This window comes from Pan paniscus, chromosome 1, assembly GCF_029289425.2.
Source record: "Pan paniscus chromosome 1, NHGRI_mPanPan1-v2.0_pri, whole genome shotgun sequence".
NCBI classification, from domain to species: domain Eukaryota; kingdom Metazoa; phylum Chordata; class Mammalia; order Primates; family Hominidae; genus Pan; species Pan paniscus.
In genome coordinates, this window is record NC_073249.2 from 24,200,186 (window position 1) to 24,224,355 (window position 24,170).

General features: G+C 42.9%; 1 protein-coding gene across 1 annotated transcript in view; it reads right to left on the reverse strand.

Moving 5' to 3' along the window:
• Positions 1 to 24,170, reverse strand: part of DNAH14 (dynein axonemal heavy chain 14) — a 463,650-nt gene that overhangs the window by 67,337 nt on the left and 372,143 nt on the right. Inside the window, exons 61-64 of the mRNA XM_034947740.3 lie at positions 16,277 to 16,371; positions 12,131 to 12,290; positions 10,596 to 10,727; positions 10,114 to 10,209 (exon numbers count right to left, since the gene is read on the reverse strand). Of these exons, the coding sequence (XP_034803631.2) occupies positions 10,114 to 10,209; positions 10,596 to 10,727; positions 12,131 to 12,290; positions 16,277 to 16,371 (483 nt within the window). The remainder of the gene's footprint in view (positions 1 to 10,113; positions 10,210 to 10,595; positions 10,728 to 12,130; positions 12,291 to 16,276; positions 16,372 to 24,170) is intronic.

The window sequence follows — 24,170 nt, forward strand, 5'->3', positions numbered from 1 at the left end:
CTTTTGGGTATATACCCAGCAGTAGAATTGCTGGATCATATGGTAGCTCTATTTTTAGTTTTTTGAGGAACCTCCAAACTGTTCTCCATAGTGGTTGTACTAATTTACCTTCCCACCAGCAGTGTATAAGGGTTCCCTTTTCTCCACATCCCTGTCAGCATTTTGTTATTGCCTGTCTTTTGGATAAAAGCCATTTTAATTAGGGTGAGATGATATCTCACTGCAGTTTTTATTTGCATTTGTCTGATGATCAATGATATTGAGCACCTTTTTATATGTCTTTTTGCCATTGGTATGTCTTCCTTTGAGAAGTATCCATTCAAGCCTTTTACTCATTTTCAAATTGGATTATTAGATTTTTTTCTATAGAGATGTTTGAGCACTGTATATATTCTGGTTATTCATCCCTTGTCAGATGGGTAGTTTGCAAGTAATTTCTCCTATTCTGTGGGCCGTCTCTTCACTTTGTTGAGTGTTTTGTTTACTGTGCAGAAGCTTTTTAACTCGATGTGATCCCAATAGCCCATGTTTGCTTTGGTTACCTGTGGTTGTGGGGTGTCACTCAAGACATTTTTGCCCAGACCAATGTCCTGGAGATTTTCCCCAATGTTTTCTCAAGAAGTTTCATAGTTTGAGGTCTTAGATTTAAGTCTGTAATTCATTTTGATGTGATTTTTGTGTATGGTGAGAGATAGGGGTCTAGTTTCATTCTTCTGGATATAGATATCCAGCACCATTTATTGAAGAGATGGTCTTTTCCCCAAAATAATTTTCTTTTTTTTTTTTTCACATTATACAGATCTTTTATTGTTTCATTGAGAAGATCTTGCAGGTGACCTGACTTAACCATATTGCTGAAAATAGTCATTGATTTCCTTAATCATTTGATTTTCATTCAGGGGCCAAATCTGGTCCACAAATATGTTATAAAAGTAGGTAACTGCGGCCGGGCACGGTGGCTCACGCCTGTAATCCCAAGACTTTGGGAGGCCGAGGCGGGCAAATCATGAGGTCAGGAGATCAAGACCAGCCTGGCTAACATGGTGAAACCCCGTCTCTACAAAAAATACACAAAAAAATTAGCTGGGCGTGGTGGTGGGCGCCTGTAGTCCCAGCTACTCAGGAGGCTGAGGCAGGAGAATGGCATGAACCCAGGAGGCGGAGCTTACAGTGAGCCGAGATCGTGCCACTGCACTCCAGCCTGGGTGACAGAGCGAGACTCTGTCTCAAAAAAAAAAAAAAAAAAAGTAGGTACCGGCCGGACGCAGTGGCTCACGCCTGTAATCCCAGCACTATTGGAGGCCAAGGCGGGTGTATCACTTGAGGTCAGGAGTTCAAGACCAGCCTGGCCAACATGGTGAAACCCCATCTCTACTGCAAAAACACAAAAATTAGCCAGGCGTGCTGGCACGCGTCTGTAGTCCCAGTTACTCTGGAGGCTGAGGCAGAAGAATCACTTGAACCTGGGAGGCGGAGGTTGCAGTGAGCCAAGATAGTGCCACTGCACTCCAGCCTGGGCAACAGAGTGAGACTCTGTCTCAAAAAAAAAAAAAAAAAAGGTACCAGCCAGGTGCGGTGGCTCACGTCTGTAATCTCAGCACTTAGGGAGGCCGAGGCAGGTGGATCACTTGAGGTCAGGAGTTCAAGACCAGCCTGGCCAACATGGTGAAACCCCATCTGTATTAATAGTAAATCCAAAAATTAGCTGGTTGTGGTGACGCACGCCTGTAGTCCCAACTACTCGGGAGGCTGAGGCGGGAGAATCACTTGAACCCAGGAGGTGGAGGTTGTAGTGAGACAAGATTGCGCTACTGCAATCCCACCTGGGCAACAAGAAGGAAACTCTGTCTCAAAAAAAAAAAAAAAGAAAGAAAAAAGAAAAAACATATTGTCCTGGCTGCTGAGGGGCCTAAGGCCACACACGCGGCAGTTAGCTCAGCCTTGCACCTGTGGGAATGACAGACCTCAGCCTGGAAGACATTATCTGTGGATATCCAGTGCAAAAGTGGCCAGTACCAAAATGGAGTCACTTATGTCAAACCCTGAAAAATGGAGCCAGGAGGCCACGAAGGACGGGCTCTCCCAGGTGTGCCAGGAAAGAAACTACGGAATTTCTCAAAACCACAGTACTGCCGCTAAGCTGCCTGCACGAGGACACTTGCCTGACAAGGGCCGTCTTCACCTCCAGATGAATGCCAACTCCTGCAACAAGCCTGATACAGTTTGGCTGTGTCCCCACCCAAATCTCCGCCTGTGTCCCCACCCAAATCTCCGCTTGCAGTTCCCACAATCCCCACGTGTTGTGGGAGGGACCTGGTGGGAGGTAATTGAATCATGGGGCCAGTTACCCCCATGCTGTTCGCGTGACAGTGAGTTCTCAGGACATCTGGTAGTTTTATAAGGAGCTTTTTCCCCTTTGCTCAGCACGTCTCTCTCCTGCAGCCAGGTGAAGGACGTGTTTACTTCCCTTTCTGCCGTGATTGTTAAGTTTCTTGAGCCACGTGGAACTGTGGGTCAGGTAAACCTCTTTCCTTTATAAATTACCCAGTCTCAGGCAGTTCTTCGTAAGACCGTGAGAATGGACTAACACAAAGTCCCCGTCACCTATGCTCTTTGCTTCAAAGCAGCTTAGGTGGGCTTCTCCTTTCTGTTTTTTTTTTTTTTTTTTTTTTCTTTTTTATTGATCATTCTTGGGTGTTTCTCGCAGAGGGGGATTTGGCAGGGTCACAGGACAATAGTGGAGGGAAGGTCAGCAGATAAACAAGTGAACAAAGTTCTCTGGTTTTCCTAGGCAGAGGACCCTGCGGCCTTCCGCAGTGTTTGTGTCCCTGGGTACTTGAGATTAAGGAGTGGTGATGACTCTCAACGAACATGCTGCCTTCAAGCATCTGTTTAACAAAGCACATCTTGCACCGCCCTTAATCCATTCAACCCTGAGTGGATACAGCACATGTTTCAGAGAGCACAGGGTTGGGGGTAAGGTCACAGATCAACAGGATCCCAAGGCAGAAGAATTTTTCTTAGTACAGAACAAAATGAAAAGTCTCCCATGTCTACCTCTTTCTACACAGACACAGCAACCATCCGATTTCTCAATATTTTCCCCACCTTTCCCCCCTTTCTATTCCACAAAACCGCCATTGTCTTGATGGCCCGTTCTCAATGAGCTGTTGAGTACACCTCCCAGATGGGGTGGTGGCCGGGCAGAGGAGCTCCTCACTTCCCAGTAGGGGCGGCCGGGCAGAAGCGCCCCTCACCTCCCGGACGGGGCGGCTGGCCGGGCGGGGGGCTGACCCCCCCCACCTCCCTCCCGGATGGGGCGGCTGGCCGGGCGGGGGGCTGACCCCCCACCTCCCTCCCGGACAGGGCGGCTGGCCGGGCAGAGGGGCTCCTCACTTCCCAGTAGGGGCGGCCGGGCAGAGGCGCCCCTCACTTCCCCGACGGGGCGGCTGGCCTGGCGGGGGGCTGACCCCCCCCACCTCCCTCCCGGAGGGGGCGGCTGGCCGGGCAGAGGGGCTCCTCACTTCCCGGTAGGGGCGGCCGGGCAGAGGCGCCCCTCACCTCCCGGACAGGGCGGCTGGCCGGGCGGGGGGCTGACCCCCCCACCTCCCTCCCGGATGGGGCGGCTGGCCGGGCGGGGGGCTGACCCCCCCACCTCCCTCCCGGACGGGGCGGCTGGCCGGGCGGGGGGGCTGACCCCCCACCTCCCTCCCGGACGGGGCGGCTGGCCGGGCGGGGGGCTGACCCCCCACCTCCCTCCCGGACGGGGCGGCTGGCCGGGCGGGGGGCTGACCCCCCCACCTCCCTCCCGGACGGGGCGGCTGGCCGGGCGGGGGGCTGACCCCCCCACCTCCCTCCCGGACGGGGCGGCTGGCCGGGCGGGGGGGCTGACCCCCCACCTCCCTCCCGGACGGGGCGGCTGGCCGGGCGGGGGGCTGACCCCCCACCTCCCTCCCGGACGGGGCGGCTGGCCGGGCGGGGGGCTGACCCCCCACCTCCCTCCCGGACGGGGCGGCTGGCCGGGCGGGGGGCTGACCCCCCCACCTCCCTCCCGGATGGGGCGGCTGGCCGGGCGGGGGGCTGACCCCCCACCTCCCTCCCGGACGGGGCGGCTGGCCGGGCGGGGGGCTGACCCCCCCACCTCCCTCCCGGATGGGGCAGCTGGCCGGGCAGAGGGGCTCCTCACTTCCCAGAAGGGGCGGCCGGGCAGAGGCGCCCCTCACCTCCCGGATGGGGCAGCTGGCCAGGCGGGGGGCTAACCCCCCCACCTCCTTCCCGGACGGGGCAGCTGGCCGGGCCGGGGGCTGACCCCCCCACCTCCCTCCCAGACAGAGCGGCTGGCCGGGCAGAGGGGCTCCTCACTTCCCAGTAGGGGCGGCCGGGCAGAGGCACCCCCCCCACCTCCTGGACAGGGCGGCTGGCCGGGCAGGGGGCTGATCCCCCCACCTCCCTCCCGGACGGGGCGGCTGGCCGGGCGGGGGGCTGACCCCCCCACCTCCCTCCCGGACGGGGCGGCTGGCCGGGAGGGGGGCTGACCCCCCCACCTCCCTCCCGGACGGGGCGGCTGGCCGGGCGGGGGGCTGACCCCCCCACCTCCCTCCCGGACAGGGCGGCTGGCCGGGCGGGGGGCTGACCCCCCACCTCCCTCCCGGACGAGGCGGCTGGCCGGGCAGAGGGGCTCCTCACTTCCCGGTAGGGGCGGCCGGGCAGAGATGCCCCTCACCTCCTGGACGGGGCGGCTGGCCGGGTGGGGGGCTGACCCCCCCCACCTCCCTCCCAGACGAGGAGGGAGGACGCTCCTCACTTCTCAGATGGGGTGGCTGCTGGGCGGAGGGGCTCCTCACTTCTCAGACGGGGCGGTTGCCAGGCAGAGGGTCTCCTCACTTCTCAGACAGGGCGGCCGGGCAGAGACACTCCTCACATCCCGGACGGGGCGGCAGGGCAGAGGTGCTCCCCACATCTCAGACGATGGGCGGCCGGGCAGAGACGCTCCTCACTTCCCAGATGTGATGGCGGCCGGGAAGAGGCGCTCCTCACTTCCTAGATGGGATGGCGGCCGGGCAGAGACGCTCCTCACTTTCCAGACTGGGCAGCCAGGCAGAGGGGCTCCTCACATCCCAGACGATGGGCAGTCAGGCGGAGACGCTCCTCACTTCCCAGACGGGGTGGCTGCCAGGCAGAGGCTGCAATCTCGGCACTTAGGGAGGCCAAGGCAGGCGGCTGGGAGGTGGTTGTAGCGAGCCGAGATCACGCCACTGCACTCCAGCCTGGGCGCCATTGAGCACTGAGTTAACGAGACTCCGTCTGCAATCCCGGCACCTCGGGAGGCCGAGGCTGGCGGATCACTCGCGGTTAGGAGTGGAGACCAGCCCAGCCGACACATCGAAACCCCATCTCCCAATAATTTTCTTAAATTATCACTTATCTTGATTACACCCCTGCTCAAAAGCATTTGGTGAATTCTTACAGAAATAATGGATTAAGGATATAGTCCAGAGTTTTGGCTATCAACTAATGCCTCCACAACCTGACCCCAACCTTCCTTCCCAACTTCATTTCCTTTATTACTCCTTTCCAATTATATTACTCTTTATCCAAATTGGTTTATTCCTTATCTCCCCAACATTCCTTAAGCTTCTTGTCTCTGGGATTTGGCTCACATCCTTTGTACCTTGGCCCTTCCCTTAAAGGGGTATAAATCCTAGGCATTGTGTAATATCCTGATCAACTTCCAGCTGTCATGAAGTCTCAGCCTTGTCAAATCTACACTGATGTTTGCTTATAACAGTTGTTTGAGAAGTAATTTTAAGTTTCCTGATATCATCTCTTGGATTGTGGTCTTACAGTCTTATTAACCTTTAAGTTGAGAGTTTAGCATGGAGACTTGAACATGGTATGTACAACACAATTATAAAGACAAAATTGTGCTTATTATGATTGGTAATTTCTCTTTTTTTAAGATGCTATCCTGGTGAAAATATATACCTAATTTATATGTGTATATATATGTTACCTTTGGCATGTTTAATGATTTAGAATTTATTCCTGGATCACCCATAACAATTATGGGTTGTTTGCACTTTCATGTGTTATGTTGTTTTTGTCTGCTTGCTCATTCACCCATTTCGATTCCTTTGAGAAAACTCCTGTTACTTACGACCTAGTGAGTTATTTAAATATTAACGCATGGGGCCTATTGATTAACTTAAACATATGAAATGTCTATTATATGATGAGCATTGCAGTCCCCAAAGGTAATGTTTTTGGTGAATGTTCATGTGATTTGATAAGTTCTGGCATTGTTTTTTTCCCCAAAGTTCCTTAGATTTTCCAGAAATATTTTTTATATTAGGGTCCAGGCAAATAAAAGACCTATTTTTAACTGGAAGGAAGTATGTAGCTGAGTGAGAAGAAAATTTCCACGAAGGGCTTAAAACTGATGGAGTTAACTAGTAAGCTAAATTTTAAAATATTAAGCGTAAAAAATATACATTTTAAGTATATTAATTGGATTTTAATGAGTTCAAATACTAGAAACTTCTCATGAAGCCTGTGGTTGAGAGATGGAAGGTAATGTGGCTCTGGCTGGAATGTACAGTTTGTCTTTTTCTCCCTACCATTTAAAAATATTGTAATTAAAAACAAATGACAGTGTTATAAATACACATTCTCCACTGGCCTGTAAAATTTCTGCTGAGAAATCTGCTGTTGGTCTGATGGAGATTCCCTTATATGTAACATAATGCTTTTGCTGTTTTTGGCATTTTCTCTTTGTCTTTGACTTTTGAAAGTTTGACTATAATGTATCTCAGAGAGAAACTGTTTGGGTTAAATCTCTCTGGGGATTTATGAGCTTCCTGATCTGAATGTCTATCTCTCTCTCAAGACTTGGGAAGTTTTCAGAAATTATTTTATTAAATAGGTTTTGATGCCATTTCTCATCTCTTCTCTTGGAACTCCCAAAATCTGAATATTTTTTCACTTAATAGTGTCCCATATATGAGGAAGGCTTTTTTCATTCTTTTAAATTATTTCTTCTTTTTCTTTTTTATCTGACTGGGTCATTTAAAAAGACCTGTCTTGAAGTCTAGAAATTCTTTCTTCTCTCTCTTTCTCTTTTTGTTTCCCCTAGAGGTTTGTTCATTTTGATGATCTTTTCAAAGAACCAACTTTTGGTTTCATTGATTTTTGCTATTTTTTTTTCTATTCTCTATTTTGTTTATCTCTAATCTTTATTATTTCTTTTCTTCTGCTAGCTTTGGGTTTGGTTCGTTCTTTGTTGTTTAGTTCCTTCAGGTGTGAAGTTAGGTTACTGATTTTATATTTCTTTTTAAATGCAGGCATTTACAACTATAAATTTCTCTGAGCATTTCTTTTGCTGTATCCCATTTGTTTTGGTTGTTGCATTTGATTTGTCTCTAAGTATTTTCTGATTTCTCTTGTGATGTCTTCTGTGACCCACTGGCTGTTTAAGAATGAGTCGGCCGGGCACGGTGGCTCACACCTGTAATCCCAGCACTTTGGTAGGCCGAGGCGGGCGGATCACAAGGTCAGGAGATCGAGACCATCCTGGCTAACACAGTGAAACCCCGTCTCTACTAAAAATAAAAAAAATAAATTAGCCGGGCGGGGTGGCGGGTGCCTGTAGTCCCAGCTACTCGGGAGGCTGAGGCAGGAGAATGGCGTGAACCCGGGAGGCGGAGCTTGCAGTGAGCCGAGATTGCGCCTCTGCACTTCAGCCTGGGCGAGAGTGCAAGACTCCGTCTCAAAAAAAAAAAAAAAAAGTTACTAATTTCAACCTTCATGTTATTATTGCCAGACAAGATGCTTTTATGGCATATGTCTTTTAAAATCTATTGAGAACTTATTTTGTGGCCAAACATATGGTCTACCCTGGAGAATATCTCAGGTGCAACTGAGAAGAATGTGTATTCTGTTGTTGCTGGGTGGAGTATTCTGAATATGTCTGTTAGGTCTAGTTGGTTTACTGAGTTGTTCAGGTTCTCTGTTTCCTTGTCTTCTTTCTGGTTGTTCTATGATTTCTTTTTTAAATCCATGATTTTTGGATTGTTTAAGCTTTCAAGTTTTTTTTTTTTTTAAATGGACTTTCAGTGACTAAAAATGTCCTAGAAAACAGGGCATATCCTTCAGGTTTTTAAATTTGTTTACATAGAGTTTCTAGTAATTGTTGCAAAAAAAGGAACAAACACTTTCATTAAACTAAAAATTATTTCTTCTTGAATGCCCTGTTTTTCCAAATTGTATAATGTTTAAATGTATTATTCTTAAAGTTTTGAAGAATTTTTTTTTCCTTTCTTGGGTTTCTTCCATTCTGAGACAGAAATAGGGCTGATATTCAGTGGTATATACTACACAGGCACAACAACTGTGAAAATGTTGACGTATTTCTGTAGTGATTGCTAAAGGGTCCTGCTCCATGTCCCAGAAAGCACCTCTACAGCCACACATTGCCTACCCTGGCCCCATACCTTCTCTTCAAACTCAGCTGGAGGCCTCCAAGACTCTGCTTCTACCCGCACGACAAATGTCCATTCTGATCAGTTTGGTGCCTATGCCACACTGGTTGCTAAATATTTTGGATATCACTTCTGGATATAAATATTTTAAAATGTAGCAGTTTAAAAGCCTGTTAAGTGCGTGGGCTTTAGAGTTAGACAGACCTAGGTTAGAACATGGGCACCATCACTTATTAGCTTAAGATCTTGAACAAATTTACTAAATCTTTAAATTTTAGTTTTCTCATTTATAAACATCTACTTTGAAATGTTGTTGTGAGGATTACATGAGGATTAAATGACCACAGTGCTTGGAACACAGTAAGTGCTAAATAAACATGAACTATTATCAGCATCCATCAAAACAAAACTCTATAGACTATAAGCTACAACAAAATATTAGCAAGAAATGATATATCTATATAAAGTAAATTCGGTTCAAATTTGTTTTTTTCTTTCAAAAATATCCAGTCCTTTTTAATATATCTCAGTTTGCCAGAAATGCCTATGGGGCCAAACAGGTAGTAGAAATGCTTGAAGTGAGTGGGGGCTGCCTACAGCCAAGTGGGAATGCTAGCCCAGAGTTGCCAGCTATCTGAGTTTTCAGGAAAAGACAAAATCAGATATTAAGTAAAATCCCCAGATTTTAAAATGTTGATTATATCAAAATGAGGTGAGGGGTGGGAAGACTGTAATAGGTCAAAAGATGTCAATGGACTGAATTTGCCTGTTTGCATCTCTGAAATGTATTACTTTGCTCACTCTCAAAATGTACGTGAGCTAAATAGGTAACAGGGATATCAATTCTAGTTCCAGTTCTCATAATGATAATGATACTGTATTTTAATTTAAAATCAAGACATTTAAGGAATAATCATGCCTTTACAAAGCAACAGGGTAATGATATAAACAGGTTAAGTACAGTTGGATATTTTTTTTTTTTTGAGATGGAGTTTTGCTCTTGTTGCCCAGGCTGGAGTGTAATGGTTCAATCTCGGCACACTGCAACCTCCTTCTCCCGGGTTCAAGAGATTCTCCTGCCTCAGCCTCCCAAGTAGCTGGGATTACAGACGCCTGCCACCATGCCCAGCTAATTTTTGTATTTTTAGTAGAGATGGGGTTTCACCATGTTGGCCAGGCTGGTCTCGAACTCCTGACCTCAGGTGATCCACCTGCCTCAGCCTCCCAAAGTGCTGGGATTACAGGCGTGAGACACTGTGCCCAGTAAAGTACAGTTTTTTTTTAAAGAACACAGACTGGAAAAAAAAAAAAGAGCACAGATTGATACTGTTTAAGGCTTTGGTAAACTGAAGTTGTAAAGATCTTCTAAGAGAAATTTGGTGAAATAGTAAATTAAAATATTATAAAGACAATAATAATGAACTCTATAGAGTGTTTTATTATGTGGTAGGCACTAAAAGTTTTATATATATTATTAATAATATTACCAATAATATTATTTACTTAATCCTTACAATTAATCTTTTCACTACCTATATTATTATTTCCATCTTATCTGAAACTGATAAGCTCTCCTGAGATAATTACATTGTCCTGGTGTTTTGTCTTATTTTGAGAACTGAACTGTATTTCTTACCAGCTGTAAACCTCTTTGTTTCTCAGCAAGTCTTTGTCGCGCAATTTTAAGGACGTTTTGAGCTTCAGCTACTTGGATTTGTTTAGGGCCCACAACCTTAAAGAGAATGTCAGAACATTTAAGTGTCAAAAACGTCAGGTTTACTGTTAAAAATGCCATTTATATTTGAAAGACATTTACAGATGTCAATTGTTACAATTAAACTTTCCTAGAACTATATGTATATGTGGGGTACAAAGTAGCCTATTATGGTGAAACAATAAAATGAAATACACAAATACTAGCATAGTTGTCAATAAATAACAAATTTAATGGGAGCACTTGACATCTGTGTGAGTTAGAATAACATATTTGATTAAAATGTTTCTCCTTAGGTATCCTTTCCACTCAAGTTCATTTGAGTATTGTTAAATAAAAATTATTTCTGGGACATTGATGTGCCACTTCCAAATCATGACAGATGTTTAGGAGGAAAAGCATACCTTCTGTACTTCATGGTAGTTATTCAAAGCTATAACCCACTGGCACAGGGAGCAACAAGCAACAGAAACCAGCGCAATCTTGTGTGGGTTGAAATCAGGTAAGGTTACAATTTTTTTTAGCTTCACGAAAACCTAGAGAGAACACAGTTAATGTATTACATGAGAAAGAAATATTATTCACCTGAAATTTTCCCCAGTCTACACTAGATTGAAATTTTATTTCATATTAAAATATTCAGGCCAGGGGCGGCGGCTCATGCCTATAAACCCAGCACTTTGGGAGGTCGAGGTGGGTGGGTCACCAGAGGTCAGGAGTTCGAGACCAGCCTAGCCAACATGGCGAAATCCTGTCTCTACTAAAAATACAAAAATTAGCTGGGCATGGTGGCACACGCCTGTAATCCTAGCTACTAGGGAAGCTGAGGCACGAGAATCACTTGAACCCAGGAGGGAGAGGTTGCAGTGAGCCAAGATCATGCTGCTGCACTCCAGCGAGTGCACAGAGTGAGACTCTGTCTAAAAAAAACCAAAAATTAACTTATCTTTAATAGTAGAATCAAAGACACATGCCTGGGTACAAAAATGACCCTAGTGGCTGGGCAAGGTGGCTCCCGCCTGTAATCCCAGCACTTTGGGACACCAAGGGGGGGCAGATCACAAGGTCAGGAGTTCGAGACCAGCCTGACCAACATGGTGAAACCATGTCTCTACTAAAAATACAAAATTAGCTGGGCATGGTGGCAGGCATCTGTAGCCCCAGGTACTCGGGAGGCTGAGGCAGGAGAATCGCTTGAACCCAGGAGGTGGAGGTTGCAGTGAGCTGAGATCTCCAGCCTGGGCGGCAGAGTGAGACTCCGTCTCAAAACAAAAAACAAAAAACAAACAAAAAACAAAACAAAACAACAACAAAACCTAGTATCAGGAGAGAAAAAGCCTTTGTTAACATCCTGCTATTGCTACTGTTGTTGCAGTAGCTTTGCTATACTTTTTAAAAAGAAACTTTTAAAACAAAAACAAAACAGGTTAACTTTCTCCAGCTTTAAGAATTTGATATCTAAAAATTCTGAAGTCTCCTTGTGCACTTCAGGTGTGAGGTGACTAGGAATACCATCCTTTTCCTTCTGTCCCCCAGGCGGCATATTGGCAAGGCACAGTCCCTATTCAAAGGTCTGTCTGGTCAGTAATGGTGGTATGGCCTGGGGCATGCTGGGGCTCACTGAGGATGTTCTCTACCTTAGCTGTGTCACATGCCCACAGGTCCATCCCTATTTCTAAACGGTATCATACAGTTTGGAGTTAGATATACAGTATTTCTCATCTACTTTTGGGAGCCATAATCAGAATGAAATTTTTCTCAGACTGGGATTTCTTTTCCCTATCCAACTAGGCAACTCCTCTCTTGCCTGGAAGAATAGAGCTATTTTCCTGGAAAATAGTCTCTCCATCTAAGAATAGAACAATTTAGATGGCAGGTGGTCTGTTTGATCCCACAGACTGTAAATATGAGATGCATCAATTAGAGATCAACTTTTTACCTTATCAGGTATGCTGTCCTTGTCAAGGTTAATCAATTTTTTCAGGAAACCAGTTTCTGAAAGAAGTAACTTTGCCGTTGCCCAGTTAGGTTTCTTTTGCAGAAGAATACACACTGCATTCATGACAGTCAGTACAAGGAAGGGAGGCTGTGTGTATACTCTGTAATAGATGATGAAAATCTCATCAACTTCACAATTAAAAATGAAATGCACCCTGTAAATATCTCAGAAGACAATATACACAGATTTTTAACACACATTTGGATAAGGAAAACTATTTGTCAACATAAAGCTATTTAATTACTTAGGTATCTTTTAAAAATTGGGTATCTTAACTATAAGGATATTATAGTTTTAGGAAGATGAAATGCATAAAACTTAAATAAGTACTACATCTGAGTTAGAGGCTAATTAGTTTTATTATAAAAAGTCTTGGGCTGGGCATGGTGGCCCATGCTGGTAATCCCTGCACTTTGGGAGGCTGAGGCGGGCGGATCACTTGGGGTCAGGAGTTCGAGACCAGCCTGGCCAACATGGCGAAACCCGGTCTCTACAAAAATAAAAAAATTAGCTGGGTATGGTGGTGGGTGCCTGTAGTCCCAGCTACTTGGAGACTGAAGCAGGAGAATTGCTTGAACCCAGAAGGCAGAGGCTGGACTGAGCCAAGATCACACCACTGTTCTCCAGCCTGGGCGACAAAGTGAGACACTGTCTCAAAAAAAAAAAAAAAAGAAAGAAAGAAAGAAAGAAAAAGAAAAGTCTTCACTGTAGAGTTATTTAAAAATAGAAACCCCTCTCTTATTTCAGTCCAGGGTTGATTCACTGATGACTGCTTCACAGAGACACTGTACTTGTGTATGCGTTGGGAGTCAGCCCTATTCTCATGACTTAAGAAGTGGTATAACAGCCAACTCCCCTTAAACACATGCTCTCATTTCTTCTTCCTGATCTAAAATTTCCACCATAAAAATCACAGATAAAACAGAGTCAGGGGAGGAAGGGTGGATGGGAATTTGTCTTTCAAGTCATTAATAATGTATTTATTATTGGAACATTAGAGGCGGTCTCTTCACTATGTCTTAATCAGTTGACGTGTCACTGGACTGTTAGGTAAGAAGTTGATGCTTTGGAAAGTCAGGGTCAGAATAACATTTATAAGAAGCAAGTTTCAAAGAGAAATCACAAGGGGTGATGGTTGCTGTGCACCAGCATTTGGAACTTGGAACAAGGCAGAGTAGGTCCACACATGGGTAATGAGCCTCACCAAGTGAAAATCGCATAGACTTCCCAAGGAAGGAAGGCAACCAAGCCAACTTTGTATGCATGACATTATCCACAGGGCTTACCAAGAAGGTCCTCTGCCTTGAATTTCACAACTAGAATTTTTTTTCAACTTTTATTTTAGTTTCAGGAGTACATGTGCAGGTTGGTTATATAGGTAAACTTGTGTCATGGGAGTTTGTTGTACAGGTTATTTCATCACCCAGGTACTAAGCCCAGTAGGCAATAGTTATTTTTTCTGACTGTCTCCCTCCTCCCATCCTTCAGTCTCAGGTAGGCCCCAGTGTCTGTACAACTAGAAATTCTAACCTATGTGTTCATTTGATTTAATCTTTAGTCTCTTTAACAGTCTAATTTTAAAATGAAGATCATCTTCACATTTGAATAACTCAATCATTAGCACTTTATTCTGAAATAATTTTTTCAGGTTGCTTTTCTGAGATTATCAGCTTGGACTTTTTGAAATAATGGGAAAGATAACAGAGGAACTAGAAAAAGAGAAAAGGTCCACAGAGGAGAAGTGAGAGCTCCAATAAGGAACCTTTCCTCAATTTTACCCAGGTTTGACTCTATTTAAAACAAATACGATGTGAATATAATACTAGGATAAAATGTATTATCTAGGAAATTTAATTTAAATTAAAGGGGAAACAGGATTAAACTGACTGTAGTTCAATCTCTGTGCCACTTTCCAGGAATAAATATTTGATTCAAAGTGACACGTGTCTACTGGAAATTTGCTTTAAAATTCTTTATTACTTCACAGAATTAGTCTGTCTTGGATCTTTCCTCATTTTCTCCAATCTGCATTTTCTACTATCTGCTTTCTGCCTCTAGTGGTTCATGTTGCAAAATGGCAAAGGATGAAAGTATCATGGGGCAATTGTTGGCATTTTGATGATAGAAATAGCAGCTGGGGAAGAGAATGGACTAAGCTGTGCATCTGCTAGATGTCTCTGCTGCATGTCCAAGAATAGCAATGGAGATCAGGTTATAAGGCATCCTCATTTGTGTGGCATTTTGGAGTGAGCAAAGTAAAATACACATTAGCAATATAACAAAGGAGGATCTTTAAAAACAAACAAACAACAAACAAGACATACTCAAGGAGTTCAAAGACAAGGCTGGTTTTCTTAGCTTTTGTAGTACTACTAGGGCAGGGAAAAGGGCCTACTTGATCAGAGGAAATCTCTTATCATGAAAGTAACCTTTATTGAGCATTTGCCTTATGCCAGCCTCTGTTACAAGCATTTTACCTGTATTAACTCATTCAGTCCTTTCAACATCTGCAATCACTGTTGCACAAAAGGGAAGCTCAGGCACAGAGAGCTTATACAGCTAGAAAGTGGCAGTGCCAGGATCCCCAGCCAGGAAGCTTGGTATCAGAGCCCATGTGCTTAACCACTATGACACACCACCCCTCAGAAATTAGGCTAAAGGGAATTTGAACTGATCACTCTCTAGGGAATATCTGCTAGAAAAAAAAGCTAAGAGGATAGAACCTTCTGGAACAAAGTCATGAGGTACATGAGGGGCTGTGTTGGGGAAGAACTGGCCCCTGTTACTTCTCTAATGTCATCTCCTGACATTCCCTCTTGCTCACTGAACTTTAGTCATCTTGGTCTTTTGCAGTTCCTGAAACCCAAGAAGCACATTTCTGTCTTCAGACTTTTGTGCTTTCCATTTCCTCTCCTTGGAACACTCTTCCACTGGATACCTGCCTATTTTACTTCCAAATTTCATTCAGTTCTCTGCTCCAATGTCACCTCATCAGAAACAGTTTCCACAACCGTTAACTGCTACAACCTCAGTGCCCAGATCAGGGCCTGGCACTTAATGTGTGCTCAAGATATTTGCTGAATTGAGTGCATAAGAATGAGGGCATATGAATGAAAGGAAAAGAAGTCAAGAATTCTCCCTCCTTCTCTTGCTTGTTTCTCTTTTGCATTTTTTCAGTTTCACGGGCATTAACTTCAGCATTGTAATATGATCTGTTCATCATAACAATATATTGATCAAAAAAATTCTTCTTATCACAAAAGCTAATAATATGTTATAAATATCATGGTAGGTTTGCTCCAAATTTCCACATCTTTCATTAAAATACTATTTTCTACAAATAGCAGAAAACTCAACACATTCCAAGATGTTATAGGTAGGTTCCCATTGTTTGTTGAGTTGGGGAGCTCAAGCTAAAAATTATCTCACCCAAAGATTCAAATTAGCACTAATAGGCTCAGATCTTTGTAGCCTAAAATGTTTCATTTCTTCCTGTATTTTCTTATGTATTCTCTTCAATCATTAACCCCTAGCCCTAACCTGGATCAAGTTTGGGACAGGGCACAGCAAGGGGAAGCACTTCCCGCACTTCCTGTAGTGACACCTTGTGGTAATGTCCAACTTTGCAGTCTCAGACATGTGTTAGTACAGTCCCAAAAGCTGTAGCTAAACTGGTACAAGCAGCCGTTTACAATGTGTAAACATTGTCCTTTTATTTTTGGAACTGCAGGCCAGGTAATATTGTATTTTGTCAATTTTAAGATGCACATTTTTACATCAAAGAGACTGAGATTCAGTTTATAACAAACAGCACATCACAGTGTAACTGGCAGCATTTTTTCTTCAGGATACAAAAAATACTGGTATGCCTTACAATTGAAGGCATCATAAAATTGATAAGATACAGTATATACCATACAGAATGAACACTTAAAGTAACCAAGATGGGTAAAAAATCTTAAACCAAGATTAAGAAATGGAATATAGGCTTAGTATATAGGCTAAAAATGGAATATAGGCTTAGTAAACATGAATTTATGTTTTTTTCTGAGCTTTTCCAACTCAAACGAAACTTAGGAGAGTTACCTTAATTCAGCGACATCAGCTTTATCCAGGGCATTCAGAGCCACAATTGCCTTGTCTAAGGCTGGCAGCACACTTTTTAGTTCATTGGCAGTTTTCTGCAATAAACCCAAACACATATGAATCAATATAGTTGCATATTTAAAATTTTTGTATGCTGAACTTGGAAAATATAATTTGATATTTTTACAATGCCCATAAGTTATGCATCTTTTATGACTTAGATATGTGCACACATGCTTGTACTGTTGGAAAGGTGTATCATAGTCCTAAAATGTGTATGATTCAATCCTTGATGAGAAGGTATACATGGGAAGCAAAAACACTGAGTGATTTCTGCCTTACCTCTTAGACTCAGTGTAGAATTAACAATGCCCTTTTGAGGAATGGTCCAGTTAAGGGTAGAATTACTGTGAAGCTACGAAGCTTAAACTTCAGCCTCCCACTTGCACACACCCCTTCCAAAGCTGTGCAAGCAGCCCTGCCATTATGTTTGCAGGGTCATATGTTTTCATTTTGCAAAAGTAAGACATTTGAACTGCAATCAATTAGGAATGATTTCTCTTTGCATTTTGCCTCACTGTTTGTCAGGTTTCCTATCACATCAGGTGCTGCAGTGGCTGTGGACATTTTGAGATCTGGCTAAAAAGTTGACTTGGGAATTATATTTATATTGCTCACAGTTACTTCCCTATATAGTAAAACTACTGTAAACTGTCTGAAATAGAAATGACTTCCAGAAATACTTCTGTTTTCTGCTGGTCTAACTTTCCCAGTGGGGTGACATTAAGCCCAGAGGTCATATTGTAATAGAAACTTGTCCTACAGGATCTGGCACCAGAAGTATGTGGGTTAGTATAGGATAGACGAGGTTTATAATGTATGCATCTAGAAGCTACTCTGTATAAATATTTCCACTTATTAGATGTATAAAATTGTAAATGGAGGGTTAGATTTTCATTGACACCTTTGCAAAATGAAACTTCATTCTGAGTATACTTGATAAGCAGTATATACTATTCTAAATCTGCTATACTTTTTTTTTCTTTTTTACTGGGAGTTGTATAAAATCAAATTCATCAGAATTCCTGGGTTTTAAAGAAATACTTACTGCATTTGGCAAGATGTTTTGGAGTATTTCAATGAAGTAAGTGAGAAATTACAGATTTCTTATGTAGATATGTGAGAGGTGCCTTATTTTAGAATTTAAAAATTTTATTTACATATATATAATTAAGATAAAAACGTGAAATATGAAATAAAGGTGAGTGCTAAAATCAGTAGAGGTTATTCTGATATTGAGGAGCAAATCATAATGAAAAATTTTAGGTCATACCAAAAGCAAAACTTTATTAAAATGAAAAAATAAATTTAGAACATAAGTAATGAAGTGGCTCTTGTTTTGTCTAATTATCCAAGTAATAAAGAAGAATGAATCATATGATCACATTGGAAGAATTTAAATTTCTTTCTGCATTTTCAAGAAATATTGACATTAATGAAAATAACATAAATATCAGAAAACACTGTTATAATGAGGACATTGATGGAAAACTGGTTAATGAATGTCATTGATTCAAACAGTATTTGAAATTAATCACTGCATAAGAACCTCGAAAAGCCATTGCTGCTTATACCAAATGTAATAGCAGTCCTATAAAATATTCATGTCATTGTCAATAATAACTTAGAAAGTTGAAAGAAACTTCTAAACTATCAAAAATGAAAAATACATTTGATCAATTCTGCCAAAGATTTTTAAGGAAATGATATTATAAAATCACTATAATATGAAGAAATGATCACAGAGTATAAGGTGAGAAAACGTAGAAAAAAGTATTATAGGAGTGTGGCATGATTGGGCCAAGATGGCCAAATAGGAACAGCTCTGGTCTGCAGCTCCCAGCGAGATCAACGCAGAAGGTGGGTGATTTCTGCATTTCCAACTGAGGTACCTGGTTCATCTCATTGGGACTGGTTAGACAGTGGGTGCAGCCCATGGAGGGAGAACTGAAGCAGGGTGGGGCATCACCTCACCCAGGAAGCACAAGGGGTCAGGGAACTCCCTCCAGTAGCCAAGGAAAGCCATGAGGGACTGTGCCATGAAGGACGGTGCATTCTGGCCCAGATACTACACTTTTCCCACAGTCTTCACAACCCGCAGACCAGGAGATTCCCTCAGGTGCCTACACCACAAGAGCCCTGGGTTTCAAGCACAAAACTGGGCAGCCGTTTGGGCAGACACCGAACTAGTTGCAGGAGTTTTTTTTCATACCCCAGTGGTGCCTGGAATGCCAGCAAGACAGAACCATTCACTCCCCTGGAAAGGGAGCTGAAGCCAGAAATCCAAGTGGTCTTGCTCAGTGGATCCCACCCCAGTGGAGCCCAGCAAGCTAAGATCCACTCGCTTGAAATTCTCACTGCCAGCACAGCAGTCTGAAGAAGACCTGGGACTCCTGAGCTTGGTGGGGGGAGGGGCATCCACCATTACTGAGGCTTGAGTAGGCAGTTTTCCCTTCACAGTGTAAACAAAGCTGCCCCAAATTTTGGACTGGGCAGAGCCGACCTCAGTGCTGCAAAGCCGCTGTAGCCAGACTCTCTCTCTAGATACCTCCTGTCTGGGCAGGGCATCTCTGAAAGAAAGGCAGCAGCCCCGTCAGGGGCTTATAGATAAAACTCCCATCTGCCTGGGACAGAGCACCTGAAGGAAGGGGCAGCTGTGGCCGCAGCTCTGCAAAGGGACAGACTGCCTCAAGTGGGTCCCTGATCTGCATGCCTCCTGATGGGGAGACACTTCCCAGCAGGGATCGACAGACAGGAGAGCTCCAGCTGGCATCTGGCAGGTGCCCCTCTTGGATGAAGCTTCCAGAGGAAGGAGCAGGCAGCAATCTTTGCTGTTCTGCAGCCTTCGCTGGTGATACCTAGACAAACAGGATCTGGAGTGGATCCCCAGCAAATTCCAGCAGACCTGCAGAAGAGGGGCCTGACTGTAAAACTAACAAACAGAAAGCAATAGCATCAACATCAACAAAAAGGACAACCACACAAAAACTCCATCCGAAGGTCACCAAGAACAAAGACCATAGGTAGATAAATCCACAAAGATAAGGAAAAACCAGCACAAAAATGCTGAAAATTCCAAAACACAGAATGCCTCTTCTCCTCCAAAGGATCACAACTCCTTGCTAGCAAGGGAACAAAACTGGACGGAGAATGAGTTTGACGAGTTGACAAAAGTAGGCTTCAGAAGGTGGGTAATAAGAAACTCCTCTGAGCTAAAGGAGCATGTTCTAACCCAATGCAAGGAAGCTAAGAACCTTGATAAAAGATTAGAGGAATTGCTAACTAGAATAACTAGTTTAGAGAAGAACATAAATGACCTGATGGAGCTGAAAAACCCAGCACGAAAACTTCGTGAAGCATACCCAAATATCAGTAGCCGAATCAATCAAGCAGAAGAAAGGCTATCAGAGATTGAAAATCAGCTTAATGAAATAAAGCATGAAGGCAAGACTAGAGAAAAAAGAATGAAAAAGAATGAACAAAGCCTCCAAGAAATATGTGACCATGTGAAAAGACTAAACCAACGTTTGATTGGTGTACTTGAAAGTGATGGAGAGAATGGAACCAAGTTGGAAAACACACTTCAGGATATTATCCAGGAGAACTTACCCAACCTAGCAAGACAGGCCAACATTCAAATCCAGGAAATACAGAGAATACTACAAAGATACTCCTCGAGAAGAGCAACCCTAAGACGCATAATCCTCAGATTCACCAAGGTTGAAATGAAGGAAAAAATGTTAAAGGCAGCCAGAGAGAAAGGTCGGGTTACCCACAAAGGGAAGCCCATCAGACTAACAGTGGATCTCTCGCAGAATCCCTACAAACCAGAAGAGAGTAAGGGCCAATATTCAGCCTTCTTAACGAAAATAATTTTCAACCAAGAATTTCATATCCAGCCAAGCTAAGCTTCGTAAGTGAAGGAGAAATAAAATCCTTTACAGACAAGCAAATGCTGAGGGATCTTGTCACCATCAGGCCTACCTTATAAGAGCTCCTGAGGGAAGCACTAAATATGGAAGGGAAAAACTGGTACCAGCCACTGCAAAAACATACCAAAATGTAAAGACCATCAACACTATGAAGAAACTGCATCAACTAACGGGCAAAAAAACTGCAGCTAGCATCATAATGACAGGATCAAATTCACACATAACTATATTAACTTTAAATGTAAATGGGCTAAATGCCCCAATTAAAAGACACAGACTGGTAAATTGGATAAAGTCAAGACCCACTGGTGTGCTGTATTCAGGAGACCCATCTCACGTGCAAAGACACACATAGGTCAAAATAAAGGGCTGGAGGAAGATTTACCAAGCAAATGGAAAGCAAAAAAAGCAGCGATTGCAATCCTCGTCTCTGATAAAACAGACTTTAAACCAACAAAGATCAAAAGAGACAAAAAGGGCATTACATAATGGTAAACGAATCAATGCAGCAAGAAGAGCTAACTATCCTAAATACATATGCACCCAATACAGGAGCACCCAGATTCATAAAGCAAATTCTTAGAGACCTACAGAGAGACTTAGACTCCCACACAATAATAGTGGAAGATTTTAACATACCACTGTCAATATTAGACAGATCAATGAAACAGAAAATTAACAAGGATATTCAGGAATTGAACTCAGCTCAGGACCAAGCAGACCTAACAGACATCTACAGAACTCTCCACCCCAAATCAACAGAATATACATTCTTCTCAGCACCATATAGCACTTATTCTAAAATCGATCACATAATTGGAAGTAAAACACTCAGCAAATTCAAAAGAATGGAAATCATAACAAACAGTCTCTCAGACCACAGTGCCATCAAACTAGAACTCAAGATTAAGAAACTCACTCAAAACTGCACAACTACATGGAAACTGAACAACCTGCTCCTGAATGACTACTGGGTAAATAATGAAATGAAGGCAGAAATAAATAAGTTATTTGAAACCAATGAGAACAAAGACACAACGTACCAGAATCTCTGGGACACAGCTATAGCAGTGTTTAGAGGGAAAGTTATGGCACTAAATGCCCACAGCAGAAAGCGAGAAAGATGTAAAATCAACACCCTAACATCACAATTAAAAGAACTAGAGAAGCAAGAGCAAACAAATTCAAAAGCTAGCAGAAGACAAGAAATAACTAAGATCAGAGCAGAACTGAAGGAGATAGAGACGCAAGAAAACCTTCAAAACATCTATGAATCCATGAGCTGAGTTTTTGAAAAGATTAACAAAATAGACCACTAGCCAGACTAATAAAGAAGAAAAGACAGAAGAATCAAAGAGACACAATAAAAAATGATAAAGGGGAGCTCACCACTGATCTCACAGAAATACAAACTACCATCAGAGAATACTATAAACACCTCTACACAAATAAACTAGAAAATCTAGAAGAAATGGATACATTCCTGGACACATACACCCTCCCAAGACTAAACCAGGAAGAAGTCGAATCCCTGAATAGAACAATAACAAGTTCTGAAATTGAGGGAGTAACTAATAGCCTACCAACCGAAAAAACAGCCCAGGACCAGATGGATTAACAGCCGAATTCTACCAGAGGTGCAAACAGGAGCTGGTACCATTTCTTCTGAAACTATTTCAAACAACAGAAAAAGAGGGATTCCTCCCTAACTCATTTTATGAGGCCAGCATCATCCTGATACCAAAACCTGGCAGAGACACCATGAAAAAAGAAAATCTCAGGCCAATATCCCTGATGAACATTGATGTGAAAATCCTCAAAAAATACTGGCAAACCAAATCCAGCAGCACATTAAAAAGCTTATCCACCACGATCAAGTCGGCTTCATCCCTGGACGCAAGGTTGGTTGAACATATGCAAATCAATAAACATAATCCATCACATTAACAGAACTAATAACAAAAACCATATGATTATCTCAATAGATGCAGAAAAGGCCTTTGATAAAATTCAACACCCTTTCATGTTAAAAACACTCAATAAACTAGGTATTGATGGAATATATCTTAAAATAATAAGAGCTATTTATGACAAACCTACAGCCAATATCATACCGAATGGGCAAAAGCTGGAAGCATTCCCTTTGAAAACCAGCACAAGACAAGGATGCCTTCTCTCACCACTCCTATTCAATATAATATTGGAAGTTCTGCCCAGGACAATCAGGCGAGAGAAAGAAATAAATTGTATTCAAATAGGAAGAGAGGGAGTCAAATTGTCTCTGTTTGCAGATGACATGATTGTATATTTAGAATACCCCATCATCTCAACCCCAAAACTCCTTAAGCTGATAAGCAACTTCAGCAGTCTCAGGATACAAAATCGATGTGCAAAAATCACAAGCATTCATATATACTAATAATAGACAAACAGAGAGCCAAATCATGAGCAAACTCCCATTCACCATTGCTACAAAAAGAATAAAATACCTAGGAATACAACTTACAAGGGATATGAAGGACCTCTTCAGGGAGGACTACTAACCACAGCTCAAGGAAATGAGAGAGGACACAAACAAATGGAAAAACATTCCATGCTCATGGATAGGAAGAATCAATATCAGGAAAATGGCCATACTGCTCAAAGTAATTTATAGATTCAATGCTATTCCCATCAAGTTACCATTGACTTTTTTTCACAGAATTAGAAAAAACTACTCTAAATTTCATATGGAACCAAAAAACAGCCTGTATATCCAAGACAATCCTAAGCAAAAAGAACAAAGCTGGAGGCATCATGCTACCTGACTTCAAAGTATACTACAAGGCTACAGTAACCAAAACAGCATGCTACTGGTACTAAAACAGATATATAGACCAATGGAACAGAACAGAGGCCTCAGAAATAACCCTACACATCTACAACCATCTGATCTTTGACAAACTGGACACAACCAGCAATGGGGAAAGGATTCCCTATTTAATAGTGTTGGGAAAATTGGCTAGCTATATGCAGAAAACTGAAACTGGACCCCTTCCTTACACCTTATACAAAAATTAACTCAAGGTGGATTAAAGATTTAAATGTAAGACCCCAAACCATAAAAACCCTAGAAGAAAACCTAGGCATTACCATTCAGGACATAGGCATGGGCAAAGACTTCATGACTAAAACACCAAAAGCAATTGCAACAAAAGCCAAAATTGACAAATGGGATCTAATTAAACTAAAGAGCTTCTGCACAGCAAAAGAAACTATCATCAGAGTGAACAGGCAGCCTACAGAATGGGAGAAAATTTTTGCAATCTATCTGTTTGACAAAGAGCTAATATCCAGAATCTGGAAGGAACTTAAAGAAATTTACAAGAAAAAAAACAAACGACCTCATCAAAAAGTGGGCAAAGGATATGAACAGACACTTTTCAAAAGAAGACATTTATGTGGCCAACAAACATATGAAAAAAAAGCTTATCATTACTGGTCATTAGAGAAATACAAATCAAAACCACAATGAGATACCATCTCATGCCAGTTAGAATGGTGATCATTAATAAGTTAGGAAATAATAGATGCTGGAGAGGATGTGGAGAAACAGGAACGCTTTTACCCTGTTGGTGGGAGTGCAAATTAGTTCAACCATTGTGGAAGACAGTGTGGGAATTCCTTAAGGATCTAGAACCAGAAATACCATTTGACCCAGCAATCCCATTACTGAGTATATACCAAAAGGATTATAAATCATTCTACTATAAAGACACATGCACACGTATGTTTATTGCGGGAGTATTCACAATAGTAAAGACTTGGAACCAACCCAAATGCCCATCAGTGATAGACTGGATTAAGAAAATGTGGCACATATACACCATGGAATACTATGCAGCCATAAAAAAGGATGAGCT